The sequence below is a fragment of the Anticarsia gemmatalis genome, chromosome 9 (assembly GCF_050436995.1).
Source record: "Anticarsia gemmatalis isolate Benzon Research Colony breed Stoneville strain chromosome 9, ilAntGemm2 primary, whole genome shotgun sequence".
Taxonomy (NCBI): domain Eukaryota; kingdom Metazoa; phylum Arthropoda; class Insecta; order Lepidoptera; family Erebidae; genus Anticarsia; species Anticarsia gemmatalis.
The window spans coordinates 4,420,403-4,438,493 of record NC_134753.1 but is presented as its reverse complement, the minus strand read 5'-3'; the positions used below and the strand labels follow the sequence as shown (position 1 = coordinate 4,438,493).

Here is an 18,091-nt window from a genome sequence, read left to right as displayed (position 1 = left end):
GTCAAATTTCTTAATTACATTGGCTTTCTTAGAAAGTTCCTCGTTTTAGAGACCTTTATTGGAAAAATCAACGATGGAAACTTTGTTATTGAAAGATGTCGTAGATTAAAGTAATCGAATTACTTTAATTCGACTTAGGTGGAAAACAAACGGCTCATGAAAATTTGGAAATATATCTAAGCATCAGGATTCACTCCGAACCAGATTTCATACTAGGTCATAGGCTATAAAGCAATACTGTTCTGATTAGTATTACTCACTTTCTATCCTAACTCGAAGAATCCCTGAAACCAAGGTACATCCCATTTCAAATAAAATATTCAAATGTATTCTGTACAAATACTTAATTGTGATTCTTGCAAAATCGACGAAAACAAAGCATAGTCAAGACTCAAGTAAATAACAAATTATTGTAGGAAAATAAAATTTTATTGTTGAAACAACGTTTAGAATTCGACAAGGGCTTATAACGAGCAATTAATTTTTATTTTATTGAGTGTACATAATATTCATAATCGCAATACGGATACTTCATACAAAAATATCACGATTCTCTCTTTATATTTAGTGCCAAGGTGAGCTTTCTATTTCAATTTCATCCTTCTTTTTGATATCTCCATTTATCTGTAATATTTAAAATTTCTTTGAGAACAATTTTGGTAAGTATAAAATTATGAATAGTTATTTTTTCTGTACAAGTACTTATTTTATGAGTTGATTTGTCCACGAATCGACATTTGACCGCAGAATTTCAAATGTCAGTTTTCGCTGACAAATGCATTAAGTCTTAAAATTTATTCACCCATAGAGTTGCAGCGCAGTGCCTCAGATAATCTATTTCTAAAGTCATCATTTCTGTTTTGTAATCATTGCGAACAGAAACATCTTGATAACTAACGTTATAAGTGCGTAACAACTCTATTGCTTAAAGCGATTTGCGTTAAATAGAATGGGTTCAATTTACTTCACTTTTACATTTACACTTTATTTAAAACATCTTTGAACATTATTTTCGGATTAACTAGAAATTATAATGAACGCGAAATTAAATTTGAGTCCTTTTAAAGTAAAATAAGGAATAAGACATTAAGAAGCCATTTAGAAAGAGCCCTAAGCTATGTCTAAGCTTGGCTTAGATACTTTATAATAAATTGTCACAATTTCCGATATTTTATACAACACATATATAATAGGTAAATCTGATTTATGCAGTACGTATTATACCGGTAACTACAAGTTATAAGAGCTCAGTTTGTGACGCATTTGGAGTAGTAGCACATTACCTACTTTATAGTATTTAATGCACTTGATAGTTATTATAACTACTAAGTAAAAGGCGCTTGCCGACAGAGGGAAACGAGCTTGACATACTCGTAGGTAATGTCCTAGAAAACTTACTACTTGCCACTAAACGATGCAACTTAAGAGATTATCTCTTAATCCAATTCGATGAGGCGTTTCAGCTTAATACCAGGAGTGCAGTATGGCTAAGAAGTTTATGAGATCGTGGGCCTAGTAATAGCAAAACAGTTTTTAGTTAATACTTACTTAAATGCCATGGCTTTCTGAGCTAGAGCCAGGAGTGCAGTATGGCTAAGAAGTTTATGAAATCGTGGACGTAGTAACCGCAATACTGCTTAAAGTTTATACTTTCTTAATTGCCATGGCTTTCGAAGCTCTAAGTAATAAAGTGATAGGTTATTAAACATTTCCTGATTAGTAGTGACCCTTTACATCTTACTGGATTTATATTTATAAGGCATAATGTATCAGATAAATGGATGTATCTAGCTAGACCAATAACTATTTCAATGGAACATGGTGCACCCAAAGCCATTTATTGGTCGGCTACGAAATAAAGAGAAGGATTCTTTAAGATCCAGGAAGCATTGTAAAGCCAATTGACGAACAAATCATAATTTATTGTGCTACAAAATTATCAATTACCCAAGTAAGTAATAACATTAAAATATGATGGTTATTTTTACAGTTTGAAGTAATTGAACCATTACGTGCGAACATTACATTTTCTTCTAAAACAGTTACTGCCATATACTGTCGTAATGTGCCAGTATTTAAGAACTATTCACTTAAAATAACTTAGCTAAAGCTAGCTAATCTAGTTAATATTTTCACGTCAGCGCGCAGCTGTGTTTATGACTATGTACACATTGATGTGTTGGTAAGTGAAAATACGGTTTACAGCTAATAGGCACTCACCCTGATCTAATAGGATTTGTATTTCGTAAACATGGTTATGTGTTTAGCCTTGGTTATTAATAAATAGGTCAGTATCTAACAATATTTAAAGTCAGTACTTGAGTGTGCGGCTCGGCAGCGTTGGACAAAGTAACAATAGATATAATATCGACGAAAGCGAGAAATGAGGCCCTTGCCTAGAAGCAAAATAGTAGAAGATTTAATAAGAATCATATCGAAATACAATTTCTCAACAGAGTCTAATTATCGTTTGGTTTTTTTGTCCGATTTTTTAATAGTAAGATCGAACCTTCTTTAACGGAAGAGCTCTCTACAAAATAAGATATTATTGTTTAAACCAAAGCAGTAAAGTCATAGTTCGTTACGCTGAACAAGTAAGAGCTACCACAAACCTTCGAGAACATTATGAATTACGTTCAGGCATGCAGATTTTCTCGCTATTTCCCTCTACCATTAGACTAGCCATTTACATACAATTTCAAAAGCAAAGTTATGATAGTTGAAGCTCCTTACATGACAAAATATTGTGAAATATTACATGATTTGTAACTCAGTATTAAGCGAGCTGCAGTCGTTGGGAAAAATAAATTACTCTGTCGTCTCTACATTTGCAGACTTAATGATGGGGAGTTAAATTACGGCTTTGTAGGTAACTATTTGTCTATCTGTATTGTTATTGCGGGCTAACTACTAAACTGCTATTGATGAAATGTTGCATGGAGATAGTTATTTACATAGGCTAGTGCACTTTATTCTTTTTTTTTCAAATATACTTCCTTCTTGTAGATTCTGATATTCTTCCGCCATTGTTGGCAGTAAAACAGGGGGTGCCAATGCCTGTATTTTCATAGGGTACGGAGAAAAAAAAACCCAACCTCTTTCTACAGTCTCTACATGCTCCATTTAAATCAAATCTAGAATGAGTAATATTTCAAGCCGAACGATGTCATGAGAATATAAGATAGAGTTAGCGTACATGAAATACGATCTTCTGTCCGCAGTAACCGCAAGCTCTGCACTAAAATAAACATACGAGGTGGATGGTTTCATTAAAGGTTATTGCGATGTCTTACTGTGAACAATGAACATAGGACATATTGTATTTATGTGCGTATACCGTTAATGCAATATGTATGTGTATATTGTATGTATACATATGTTTACCTTTATTGTTTCCACTATAATAATAGCATAATTAATCCTCGTTATACTTACATATGAATTATTATTGTTCTCCAATAAAGTATTCTGATGATTGATTGGCGTGACTTCGTACCTATGTAACAATGTCTTAGAAGTCTGCCGATGCTCTGCTTTTCGAATAGGTGTTAAATTGCTAACTTTTGCGGCTTGGATTTGATTAAAGTAAACAGAGTGACAATAAACTACTCCAGTTCTTTTTTTTTAACTTACATAAAAATAACGGTAAACATTACTTTAACGTTACATTGCGCTAGTCAAGGAGAAACTTGAATGTGGTGTCAAAGTTACGCTCGTTATAAAACTTGACATTTCAACTCTTTATTAGTTAAAAACACCTTACAGAGCCGCTGATTACAACAATATTACCAACATTCACATAACACTTTCATTAAAAGACCCGATATTCAATAAATAAACACTTTCCGTGGCGTTAATTTTTATAACAACCTCGTGTGTAACGGAGTATGGAGGCTTTCACTGCACTCCTTTTGGTAGTACTTACTTACTTAAATCGTCACGCTCCGGAGACAGGAACCATGAATGAACAAATTGAATACAAGTCGATTTGTATAATCCAACTTTCTTGGTGACTATGAATATTTAGAAGTGAGATAAAGAAAGTCTTACATTTTCCTGCTAAGATACTTAGTTCTGTTTATACAGTTTACATGTACTTTCCGCAGCCCAATTTTTGTAATCGGATTTTTGTTCTCCACGTAATACAATTACGGTACCAAATATCCATGTCGCTATTGATTCATAAAAAACCGTAACAACATCCAACGACCTCGCCTCGTTAAGACAACTATTAAATTAAAGCATACAGATCTCGCAACAATGAGGCTTTTCAATTACTGTGATGACTAAACTGCACCATAAGTTCATCAATCGTGATGAATGTGATGATGTATCTACAAAGGTCAGTCCCCGATAGTACTGTACGATCTATACAATAGTCATTGGCCTTCGTGCCGTCGCGCTGACTGATCCTTTTGTTTCAGTGCAGGCCGGTTTGACGGGACGCCGGTTTTACCACCAAAATACGTCAACGACACCTTTCATACATTACCATCCGGCACGGGTCGCGAGGTCAATATTTAATTGTTTTTTACATAATTGTTTCGCAAACACGATGCGTGTGAATAACCCCCCCTTTTATTAGAATATTAGAGCATCATAATGGCGACGTGTCGTAACATCTTCACTAATCACACATTATTTGGTTGATGGTTAATAACCCCACACAATAGATGTTACACTACAATGAGAGAAATAAAACTTTGTTTAGTTATAAATTAGTGTTGTGCAACAATTTTCGCTGGAATGAAAGTTCGTAGCATGCGACTATAGGATGCCATAGCCATAATCCGTAACTAAAGAGTTAATGGCATTCCTATAATAAGTTAAGTAACTTTAATAATGTTGATTAAGCTGCTACATACATAACTTGATTAATCATTTCATGACTTATCAAAATAGTGCGATAAACTAACTTCACTAGCAGCTCAAAAGTTTAAAAATAAAACTGAATATTTCAACTCAACAATACTCAATCTAATAGCAATCGATAGTTCTAGTTCTTTCTTTTAGAATATTGTTAGTGAGCCTGCAACACCTCTTGAAATCATCCCGAAAATCATACCACATTCAGTAACATAAGTAATTATTATTACGACCTTGGGTATCATCATCATCTAACTCCAAAATGATTGCTTGGAAAGTAGATTTTTCTCATTAGTTAGGCAAGATTATGTGCCAACAGCAGCATTACTTAGGCACTTGAAGTCAATGAGATACGGCCAGTTAGCAAATGCTCACCGTCGCCACGCGCTAGTTCCCGTACGTAGGCGTAGATACTCAGAAAGATAACCCACTGACACAAGGGACCATCTCACAACGCTGCGAAAGAAAAAGTTATGTTGTGATCGGATTATTCCCATCATTCATCAGTCTTCCACCACATAATGCTTGTCATGGGTTCCGCTCCAAATTCAAGAAGTTTACGCGGCAAGATTCACACGTATATGATAGCAAAATATATCATAATTTCTAAAGCTTATAGAAATCGTGAGTATACAAAACGCGAAATCCTCATGCCTCTTCCAAGCAAATGACAAATATTTTCTATTTGAAAAAAAAAGTTTAAATAGCGACCAACTCTTGATTTCTTTAGTAACAGTAATCCACAAACAGGACATATTTCACACATTCAGCTAAATTTAACTTATCACCTTTCATACAATAACAGAGTAAGACTTGTTTCATTGCAGGTGTACGCGAATTCTCGTAGAGGGGTTCAATTGCAGTCAGCGAGGTGACACTTTCACCGATAGTGCACGAGTCCCACGGTGAAACCGTGCGAAGTGAGAAAATGGTCTCACCACCAGCCAGCAATAAGGCCAGATGTGTCAGATGACTGAGTACAATGCATGCGAGGGTCACTCTCCCGACGCGGGTCCGGTTAAAGCCGGTGCAGTACAAATGTATCAAAGGGTTATGGCTCCTGCTCACGATCTTAGAAGTAGTCGTCGCCAACAGACCTCCAAGGTTTCTTATAGATGGCCAGTCAGAGATTGTTGTGAGGTTGAAAGAAGGACCTGACACACCTGTCGGTAAGTATTCCGTTTAAAATTTTACTATTAGTCATCCCTATGCATATATATTTTTGATGTATTTCCCCATTATTAAACCACCCTCGTCTGTAAAACCGATACATGAACGACTAGACACCGGTTTAAGCCTTAAAGCCCATTCAAAGTTGAGAACATTACTCGTTTACCACTGCGCCGACAGCCGGAAATTGTTCAGTAGGGGAACATTCGAGTGGGGTTACCACGACAACTGATGCAAACAGAGGGAAGCCTCACAAACGAACCCTAACACCCGGTAGTGGCTTGAACTGCTGTTATGCAACGATTAGTCAACGAGTAGCTGCTATAGCGTGAAATTTGTCAAAATACGTGATAGGGCTATGGATTATGACAGCTAAGTTTCCGGTTGTTATGCTCATGCTTCACAATCCACTAGATTATATTAGACATGCCGTGCGACTGATAAAAGATGACTTTTGAATTAGTTTTTTGTCACGTAGATAAATAAATGCGAGTTCGAAATGCAGGTTTTTCTTATTCTTGTCATAAACATAATTATGTTTTCAATTTTCATGGCTGACGTGAGTGTTGACGCCACGTGTCTCTTCTTATCTCCTAATATTTTCTATTGAATCTTTAGATTTATAGCACTGAGTCTTTCTTTTAATATTTTATCAGTCATCATACCGTGCAGTTTCCGAAATTAGTTAGAAACAAGACAGAATTCTCCGATCTGGTATCATCATTACTTTGCCATTAGATGGTTACTATCAGATAATATTTCAGAACAAAGAGCTATTTATGTTTTTATATCGAAAAGGAAATGATATATTAAAAGCCTTGCAATATGGGACAAGCAATGCGGATGGCGATTAATCTAATTAGAGAAAATGGAGGACATCCGTTTTGATAGGCAATTCATTTGCCTTATAGGAACAAGTATACTAAGAAATAAAATTGCGCAGAACGAGAAAAACTAGGTACTTATGAGTATACTACAGGGTATTAGGGTCGGAAAAGTTTTCGCCGGAGTAATTCGTCAAGATTAATAATTTCGTATAGTTTGATAACTTACTAGTGGGCCTTGGGATGAGCGATTTAGTGCACCGTCAGCTGCATAAGTCTGCGGGTCACTGATGTTCTAAATTCTGATCTTAGTATACCTCCGAGTTGGGAGCCTTGCGTACAAGGCTCTCTACTAAGTTGTTGGACTATATCAAACAATACGCGTGTATCGTATTACTTTTCATTTCTTACTCACTCTATAAATTAAAACGGTGTTTCCGTGAATTTAATGGGTAACTATGAATGTGCGAGTGCTTAAATTAAAATTGTAACCGTTATTTTAATTTCAGGTAGCTTAATATACCGGCTGAGGGGCGTTGACCCCGATGGAGATACGTTACAATTTGGCATTAGAGACCAACTTGGTAGTGATATTTTAAGATTAGAAGCCATTTCATCCAACGAAGCTAATATTTATTTAGTTAAGGAATTAGATAGAGAGGTAAATATGCTAGAAAAAATATTAGTTAGTTTGAATCCAACATGATCAATAAAGGCCAAAAGTATGTAGGTTTTCATATAAGATTTACTGATACTCATGGCTGATACTCCTCAAAAAATGTATTCGATAGCCATTTGGGAAGAAAAAAAGTATTTTTTCTTATTATTATAAGGCATTACAATTATTTTTTGAGCAAATATAACCAGTATTAAATAAAACATATTTAACAAAGAGTTCGATATGTAATAATCTAGATTGAAAACTGATTTCTTTTCTTATTGCCTCATTCAAGTGAGTGTGTATTGTTTTCAGATTCGCGATGAATACTCGTTTGTATTAACATTAACTGATGGTCATTTAGGGGAAGGGAATTTTATAACGCAGAGTTTTTTATTGTTAGTCGAAGATGTAAACGACAACGAACCCATTTTTAAACCGTATCCATCTGTAATCACGGTGAAAGAAGATGCTTCTCCGAGCATTTTGGCAACTGTAGAAGCTACTGACCTTGATGAAGGAGCTTATGGACAGGTAATTAACACTTGTTTACATTTATATTTAATTATTTCTATACACTATTTTTTCGTTTAAGACAATGACATATTGAAATATGATTTTAAATCGTTTTCGTAAACGTAGAACTGATAAACGCTTGATGTGCTGTCAACAACGTCAACTGTCAATGGTTGACATTTTGAAAATTATTGTTTGCAGATTGTGTTCAATTAATGAAAAATTCGAATTCCAGGTTTTATATCACTTACAAGAATTAGATGGAGACGTTGAAAACTTCGCTGTGCAAACTGTGAACGGGAAAGGGGTTGTCCGTTTGACGAATCGCTTAGATTACGAGAGGAAATCGTTGTATCAACTTCGAGTTTTGGCTGTGGATCGTGCTAATCAAGGCAGAGTGAATACGGGGACGGCTGCAATACTTGTTAAAGTGCAGGACGTTGAAGATCAACCTCCTGAGTTTGTTGTTGCTAGTCCTGTGACGAGGATAAGTGAAGATGCGCCAGTTGGAACCTCTGTTTTGCAAGGTTTGTACCTGTAACCATTCAATACTATGTACTACTACATATAAATTTACAAGAATCGCACTTCTCGTTTAAGGTTTCGCTCTATGCAACCAACAGAACAACAAATATCATTAACTTTTAAATTATTAATGATCTTTGTTATAAATTCATTGCTATAATTACTTAACAGTGGGTAGAAAAAGGCTGAGTAGATAGATTGTTGTTTACCTAAATCCCTACAGATTTTTTTAAATCGTTTTTCTCTGTTACACAAATAATATTGTTATTGTGAACAATTAACTGCAAAATTAACATTTAATAAAAAAAAATATGCTCTATTTATTACAGTGCGAGCAATTGATGGTGACCGTGGGGTCAACAACCGCATCTCATACAGCATCATATCAGGTGGTGAAGAGCACTTTGACATTGACAGCAGCTCTGGCATTGTGTACACTGTCAACAAGCTTGACAGAGAAGACCCCAATAACAGCAATGGAGCTTACATATTGGAGATATTGGTAAGATAACACAAAAATACTTGACAATCTAGTTATTTTTACAAAAGTATTAGAGCAGACTGTTTGATATCTCAATATATGACATTATAGTTGCTTTTACAAAACTATTGGAGTAGATTGTTGGATATCTCTTTTAACATGTAACTTGCAAGTTTATTTTTGCTCTCAACTAAAGAATTTTAAAGTTAAATAGGATATGAAACAGTAAGTATAAAGACTTACTTGATTTGTATGAAATTAAGTATAAAGCAAGAGCCATATAGAAAACAATATTGATTCCTATTTAAAGATCTAGAATACACATGACGACATAATATGACATCAAATGAAAGAAGCAAACAATGTTAAGAAACATATTTAAAATAGAAAGTCATTGCTTGTAGTTTATATCATTTCATTTTCAATCTTCTCTGTTACAGGCTACAGAAGAGTCCCGCTTTGTGTCACCCATGCCTAGTGCCACCACAGAGGTGACAGTCATAGTGACTGATGTGAACGATGAAACGCCTAGATTCAGGAATGACAGATATGTGGGTGAAGTGTTAGAGAATGCACAACAAAACACCCCTATCACATTCCTGCAGGATGCTGTACCTGAGGTCTTTGATTATGATCAGGTAAAACATGTTTTGACTTATTTTTGTTTAGTTGGCTACTAACTAGTTCTTACTTATGGATAGTACCTTGAATTGAAGGCCCTTTTGAGAGTTGCCAAAATGTAAAAAGTGTAACATGCATGATTTAAAATGGTACAAACTTCCTAGATTTAAATCACAATTGACAACAAACATAATTGGTCTGAAACTTTGTTTCCAAGTGCTTCTACTGTTATAAATTATGATTTTTACCATAAATTATAGAAAAATACAAGATGAGCTTAGAGTGAAGTCTCAGGAGAATATGTAGTACGAAGTATGTGTTCATTACACAGTATGGGCATTGAATATGTTCACAATTGTAATTTTCTCATTCCAGGGCAAGAATGGTACCTTTGAATTGTACCTAATGGGAGACAATGGAGTGTTTGATGTGACTCCCTTCAAAGGTATAAACGAAGCTTCATTCCTGATCAGAGTCAATGACGCATCGTTCCTGGACTATGAGAAAGCTACCGTCATGAATTTCAGTCTAGTCGCCAAAGAAATTGTTACCAAAGATCCTAAAATGAGGTATGTAAAATTTAATGTAGAAAGTAATCTCCGAAAGTTCCAAAATTATAATATTTCGTGCTTTATTTGTTTTCTTATTTTGTTTGTTTACTTATATCATTATATTCTTTAAAGACTGTATTTGGTGCAGATTCCTGTTAAAAGTGCGAACAATATTGCAATCAAGGCTTCAATTATGAATTCGACCTTAAATGATTTTGTATGCCCTTGCTACTAAAATTGTTATACCCACTGTTTCTCAGCATCTTGACTTCCTAATTCTATGAATTTCATGTGTTAAATTTCAGTATAGTCCCAATAGTGGTTCACATAAAGGACGAGAACGACAACTTCCCGGAGTTCACAGAGTCTTTATACACAGTGTCAATACCAGAGAACTGTGGTGTTGGCACCACTGTCGCGTGGGTGCAGGCCTTGGACCAGGACTCTGATAACTATGGCACTAGGGGCATCAGGTATACCAGTCTTGGAGGGGGCATAGCTAATCTGTGAGTATTTCTTTGAGTATATACTTTTGAGGTGGATGTTTCATATATTTTGTGACCACTGGAACATGATCGTTTTAACCTATTACTGTCCCACTGCTGGGCAAGGGTCTCCTCCCGAATGAGGACGGTATTAGGCCCTGAGTCCACCACGCTGGCCAAGTGCAGGTTGGGAACTTTGTCTATGCTATAAATAGGTAAATACATAATATAAAAGATTGTAGAAGACACTAAATATATTAATGTAAAGATATAAGCTGCTGCTGTTATGGTGTATGTATGCAAATGAATATAAGGCAGGACCTACTAGGTTGAAATGTAATTTATTTCCATATCATCATTATAGAGTCCCATATATATGATAACTTGTTGCCATTTGTTCTGGAAAATCTTATTAGAATAATAAGACTTACCTGACCTTGACTGATTATTTATTCAATTAATCCATTTCTATTTCCTGAATGTTACAGTTTAAACCTCAACCCAATATCAGGAGTGATAACAGTAAAACAAGCAGGTGGTGACAGTTTCGACCGTGAGCTTATATCCCGCCATTATTTGACAGTTGAGGCTCGCGACGACTTAGGCAAAGGAAACAGGAATACAGCCCAGCTTGTTATCAACATAGAGGATGTCAATGATAATGCTCCTATGTTCCTTGCTAATAAGTATGAAGCAAGGTTGCTGGAGAATGAAAAGGAGTTTGAGAATCCGCTTGTGCTTGAAGCTAGAGACTTGGATTTAAATGGTAAGCAAATGAAAGTCTACTTACTTTTTATTTATGTCTTTTTGTATATGTATTTTATTTATGTAATAAGTAGTTTAATACATAACCTTAGATAAAAGAAGGGGGGGCTTCTCTCAAACTAAAACCTGTGTTTGTTATTATTCAAACATAGTTATGTATATGTATAAAAATAATATGCTCTGTTGTCTTGTTTCATTTATTTCATGTTTATTTACAGGTACAAAAAACAGCCACATAGAATACTCTATAGTCGGCGGTGACTATAAGAACAACTTCTCTATAGATCCCAACCTGGGCATCATCACGCCTGTCGGTGGATTGGACTTCGAACAAATACCGGGAGACAACAGCAATATACGACCCATACATCTTACTGTGCGTATAATATCATTATGTTTAACCAAGTTTGTCTTTGCTAACATGAAGCCTAGTACCCTAGCCTAGGAAAAGAATCACTATCACATATCTATAATCACGTGGCCCTACTTTTACTTGGTTTTTGACGAACTCTATGTTTAAAACGCAAGTTGCTGATTTTGTAAATATATAACGACCTTCTCAAATGTACCTCTTACATATGCACCTAAATCTTGATTGCCTCTTCATTAATATCAAAGGATCTTATCTTATCGTATCCGTTCGTAATACATATGAAGTACAATATATTATTTGCGTCACGAATTAAATACCTATTCATTTATACATAATAATATACCTATCTTATATAACAAAATTACTGATAATCCCTACAAATACTATAATACCCTGTCTCTTCGTCATGCCTAAACCACCGAACCGATTTGGATAAATTTTATTCAAAGATAATTTCACATTCTAGAAAGAACTAAGTTTTTATCCCGTAAATCCTACGGGCACAGAATTATGAGGGTAATAAGCTAAAAATTCACGCGGACCGAGTCGCAGGGAAAAGCTAGTATAATAAAAAATATATTATTAGGGACAGGTTTCATTAAAATACTTGATTTCTCAAATAGCACTACAATTTTTTGGCTTTACCAAGCAACATGTGTTTATTTTTCCTATTGTTCTTGAACCAACAATATTTTTACTCTACAGGTCCGAGCACGTGATTTCGGCGAGCCATCCCTAACATCAACAGTGCCCGTCACGATATACGTACAAGATGTGAACGACCACGCGCCGCTGTTCCAACAGATGATGTACAAACGATCCATACCTGAAGACATGCCCGGCGGGACTAGTGTGCTTGAGGTAAATAATGTATTTAAATGCTATTAGACAGAGTCATTGAGCCCTTAACGTGTTTAAAAAAAAGTGTAGATATCGGCGGTATTAAAGAGTCCATTTGAATTGAGAATAATGCCAATAAAGGCTGTGTTACAATATGTTGACATACTTAATATTACGCCTTAATATACCCGAAGGAATCTCCTATTCCTTGTATGAAATGCACCCACGTTTTGCCATTGGCAATGTTAGTCCCATCTAGTAGGGGACGAGTCATTTATCTAGGCCGTTAACAAACACTAGGCATCTATTTAGAAACACTGCCTTCCCGGGAATCGAACCTAGATCCTCCTGACCAGCAGTCGAATAATACACTACCGACCGCCCCATAGAGGCAATCAATCTATTGACATACATCAAATCTGAGAATATCTTTTGCAGATAGTGAGATAATGGTTGTTTTTTTCAGAATTAATTTGAGTGTGATACGACCTGGCTGATTCACTTTTAAAATATTTATTAGTCCCTAATAATTGAATAAAAACATAATTGCCCCTATATTATAATTATCAACACTCATTTACTATCATAAACATACAATAAACAAAACTGCATAACAAAGAACCCTTATATTCAACAATGATGCATACAATTACTCACTAAAAATAACAGACATTTTTACCCTTTGAATATTGGAAGCATGAGTAATTCACTGATCGACTATTTTCAACGTTTACAGTAAGAATAATCGATGGAACTGGTTCACAAGGTCAATGACATTGTGATTGACGTCATCATTCACTGTTGCACAGTTTCACTTTACTATTTTTAGTTTTTGTTCGTCATTACTACGTCACCGTTATATCCGTTTCTAAGCCGATTATGCGTCTCATGTTACTATTTATAGATCTAAAAGGTCCTGAAATTATGATCTTAGCAAATTAAATTAGATCAATAAAACTAATAAAATATTGCATTTGTGGACGGCTAGAACAATGTCTATGGTAGTTGATAGTTCCATTTCAATGTCTACCCATTTCAACTTTAACTGTGTTCTTAAATGTTCATTTACTTATAAAAAATAAAACTATTCCTGAACCTATGAGGATTTTTGTCTAGTCGAACTTACTCTTAAGGAGTTCGGCTGCTTAAACGGCAATTTACACTTATAGCAACTATTTTAATGTTCATATCAGGTGAAGGCCCGAGACGCAGATGGCTCATCACCAAACAACCGTGTGGTGTACCGCATACAGCGTGGCGCTAGCGACAAGTTCGTGATAGAATCGCGCACGGGTGTGGTATCCGTCGCCAATGGCTCTCATCTCGATCCCGACAAGACCACGCCCAAGAGTAATAGATATACGCTTACTGTGGTAAGTATACTGGAGAACAATAACTTTTTTCATACTTCAAAGATTTGCTGTTTTGGCTAAAGACTGTACACTAAGTCTTTCAACATAAGCACACAAAATCGTGTGTGACGTTACATTACATTGAAGTGACGTTGCATTTTTCAAAATTCACTAAAATTATAATACGTTGTTACATTCTTTCGCAAGATAGATACTTGATTTATAATGTATTTATGCTCTCAAAAGTCTAATAGGGGTGTATTTTAAATAAAATAATGATATAATCGGAAACGTTGTATTCTTTCTTTGCAGGTAGCGTTAGACGGTGGTATTGGTGACCAACAACTAAGTGCTGCAGTTCTAGTGAATATCACTATTGTAGATGTCAACAACAAACCTCCCGTGCTTGTGGAACCTGGCACTATCACAGTTAAGGAGAATACTCAGGTCAGTAATAATAACTAAAAGACTATCTTAATATGATGTAGTGTAGTCGAGAGGGATCTAGTACATTGTCTTTTATTCATCAGCCTGTGACACAGGATTATATCCTAGTACAGGCTCCCTAGCTTTATATGTAAGTACTATGTAATTAAATTATGAGACGTAAGTTAAGCATAGTACTCCTGTTAATTTTGAATAAATTGAATTGTTAATAAGATATGGAAATATTAAAATGGGACCGTTGCTCGATGGAATCCATTGTCTATTGTAGCGGAACGCGGAAGAAGGATGCGGCCTCATCCATTACCTGACCGTAATAATGCTATGACAATAATTATATATTCTACTTTCCTAATAGCTTTTAAACAGAAAATAATGACCTAATATTAACTTTGTTCATGGTTCAGTTTAGTTAGTAATTAGTTCAGTTTAGATCTTTATTTTTTTATATTTATATTTGACTTTGTATCATTTTGGTAATTTCTTTGCGTATTAATTTGCACTGACAAATGATTTAATTATTGTTCTTTGTATTCTTTCAGGTGGGAACACAAATATATCGTGCACGTGCCTACGATCCGGACGATCAGCCAGTACTGAGGTACTCTATAGACAAAACAGGCAGTGTCGCAAGAGACGAAGATGGAATACCTATATCTGTTACTGAATATGACTTTCTATCGTTATGGGACTTGAATGCTGTGGATGGCACTTTGAGAGTTGTCAGGTAACTATTCTATTTCTATTAGAACAAGTAGTTTAATCAATATTTTCAGGTAAAATATAATGAATATCCATGAAATTAGGACGTACCCATTAAAAATTACTTTTACATCAGGCAAGAAATTATGACTGAACAAACGACAAAAAAAGATTATGCTTACATTTTGCAAGAAAACATGACTAACCTATACATTACAGGTAAAATCATTGTGATTATAAAGTGCAAACTTTTGATAAATACATAATAGTGGTCAGAGCACATTGGAGAAGCATACATAATTATCTGAATTATTTATCAGATCTTCACGTAATTACATATAACAATACAGATATAATCGGTTTCACGTTTTTTTTAGTATACTTTATTTTGTTTTTATTTTCCACTTGTTTTACTTGGCAAGGCAATGGCACGGGGTAGATATATTTTAAAGTACAAAAACCTTCAGGACACATAACGAGGCTAACAAAATGTTATTATTCCTTCCAGACTACTAGACAGAGAAAAAATCGAAACATTGAAACTGGTGATCACAGTGGAGGACATGGCGGCTATAGAAGGCGGGCCGCGTCAGACCGCCTCGGCCACCCTCACAATACTAGTCGATGATGAAAACGACAACAACCCGGTGTTTAGGAAACCTTTCTATAAAACCTCTATCACTGAGAATTCAAAGAATGGAGTAAATATTGCGACCGTGATAGCCGATGATGCGGATAAGAATAGGACTATGACGTATTTTGTTGAAGGCAAGTATTTTTTGTGTTTTGCCGGTCAGCAGAGGACGCCACTAGTATTAATGTACAAACATTTTTAATTATTTAAAAAAAATAAAATGTAGAATTTTGTAGCTTTATGACTGTACAATCAAAAAAACGTTTACATTTGTTAATGATTGCTTCAAGTGTAAGCATTTAACAAATATCTGACTATTTTACTATGTGTAATAGAATTCGAAACATATATCTTTTCTCATAATTTCTTATTATATACGGGTCTCAAATAAGTAAATAAATCAATACACAATGATCATTGTAAACTGCAGGTAACAGCAGGAAAAACCAGAAAGGTAATAAATATCAATGTCTTTGTTTAATAACTTGCATTAATTTCACAGAAAAATAAATTGCATATTTTTATTGTGTTCAAACCACTGTGCAAGATGTGCACTCACAATTATAATACTAATGTTTAAGAGAATAAGCACTGTTTTACATAATATCCACTGTGTGAAGCTGTACACAGGGGTTTTTTAATACATACTATAACATAACTTAAGTTGGTAGGTGCCTAAAATGTTACTTTAACCAATAATTTATCTTATAAAATGCACCAAACACATCAAAGGCATTTCTCCTATAACTTCTGTGAGGTATTTAAAAATACTCCTAACATGCTCGCCCTAAATTAAATTTAAACTACAGCAGTAATACGCTACATACAATATTGTAGAAAAAATCATGACAATAAAAAGTAATAATAACCTGAATTATCTCCGAAAAAATATTGGATTTAGAGAAATAGAGATGGTAGATATAATTTTTCAATCTCTAACCTGTTACCTGGCTCCTATATATCCAAATACGACTAGCAACAGCCAATAAACAAGCCTCTCATTTCTAACCATCTCACAGGTCGTGAAGAACTCCTAAGCCTGGTGCACATGGAGAGTAAAACTGGAGAAGTGGTGGTGGCCAGTAAGATAGACCATGAAGTGTTCCCGTGGATTAACCTCACTGTCAGAGCCGTTGATAGCGGAGTACCGCCTAGATATTCAGCCGTCGATTTGATTATACAGGTGAGTGAAATTAAGTTCACAATAATATATTTTCAGTAAAAAAAATGCGTTAAAAATATATCTGTAATGATTTGCAATGGAGAGCTATGGAGGAGGCCTATGCCCAGCAGTGGGACGATACAGGCTTATAATAAAATAATGATAGTAAGGTTATGGTAACATACATAATAATATTCTTCCAAGTACTCCATACAAATGTTACAATAATATATTACCCAAACTCAAAAAACTTTAGTTTGATTTACTATATTACATTCAACAAAATTGTAATAAAAAATGCTGTCTGGTCTTATTAGATTCTCACTCCTGTTAATACACTAGTTAGCTAGTGATTAATCAAGATAATTAATGAATATTGATAAATTTAGCTCTACAATGAAACAACTAGGTACTTTTAGCTCATTAAAAAAAATCTAGAACATACCAGTGATACTAATTGTCAACAAAGTCTATATTATTATTAATAGCATACCTACTGTAGTTACAAAACTATTAAAAATAAATTTACGATTGTTTAAATAATCACCAACAATAAAAATTAATAAAACATACCTACGACATATAAATTCTAATTGCATTTTTATTGTACCCACTTATGTTAAGTAGGTAGGGAGTATATGTTATTATCAGTAGTTCTAATGATAATTTTAAGTATGTTTACATTGTTGGCTGTAACTGGCACTTAATAAAAACAATGATGTGCAATTTTCTTTAGACAATCTAGATTGTTTAGTCACTACGAGGATATTGTTGTATTATTTGTAGTGTGCTAGATAATGATACAGTTTGCTTGAATACTGGGAGTAGCAAATAATTATACGGTTTATTTATTGCATAAGTACTAGTTCTATGTAGTACTCGTAACCGGCGGTCTCGTATGACAGACAAGATGTATGGATGTGAATTAAGCTAAGCTATTTGGTAGAGATAGTAAAAAGTGGCGTTTTTGGGACTCTGTCCACTTCTATGGGGAAAAGACTGAGAGAATACTTATTATTGTTATTTATTTCGTGGAAAACAGAAGAAAATTACGGAAAAAAGGAAATGACTTTTACTTGCAACTCATGCATAAACTTGTAGACATTAATTAACCTAACATAC

The 18,091-nt window shown here is 34.7% G+C and overlaps 1 protein-coding gene across 1 annotated transcript in view; it reads left to right on the top strand.

The window, feature by feature from the left end:
* The window catches only part of Cad88C (cadherin 88C), a 32,000-nt gene that overhangs the window by 5,102 nt on the left and 8,807 nt on the right, over window positions 1-18,091 (top strand). The window contains exons 2-17 of the mRNA XM_076118151.1: window positions 5,694-6,035; window positions 7,370-7,521; window positions 7,834-8,052; window positions 8,270-8,561; window positions 8,889-9,061; window positions 9,481-9,678; window positions 10,037-10,230; window positions 10,518-10,718; window positions 11,186-11,463; window positions 11,681-11,838; window positions 12,541-12,696; window positions 13,869-14,048; window positions 14,340-14,474; window positions 15,014-15,198; window positions 15,682-15,941; window positions 16,827-16,990. Coding sequence (XP_075974266.1) covers window positions 5,849-6,035; window positions 7,370-7,521; window positions 7,834-8,052; window positions 8,270-8,561; window positions 8,889-9,061; window positions 9,481-9,678; window positions 10,037-10,230; window positions 10,518-10,718; window positions 11,186-11,463; window positions 11,681-11,838; window positions 12,541-12,696; window positions 13,869-14,048; window positions 14,340-14,474; window positions 15,014-15,198; window positions 15,682-15,941; window positions 16,827-16,990 — 3,132 coding nt within the window. The 5' untranslated portion in view covers window positions 5,694-5,848. The remainder of the gene's footprint in view (window positions 1-5,693; window positions 6,036-7,369; window positions 7,522-7,833; window positions 8,053-8,269; window positions 8,562-8,888; window positions 9,062-9,480; window positions 9,679-10,036; window positions 10,231-10,517; window positions 10,719-11,185; window positions 11,464-11,680; window positions 11,839-12,540; window positions 12,697-13,868; window positions 14,049-14,339; window positions 14,475-15,013; window positions 15,199-15,681; window positions 15,942-16,826; window positions 16,991-18,091) is intronic.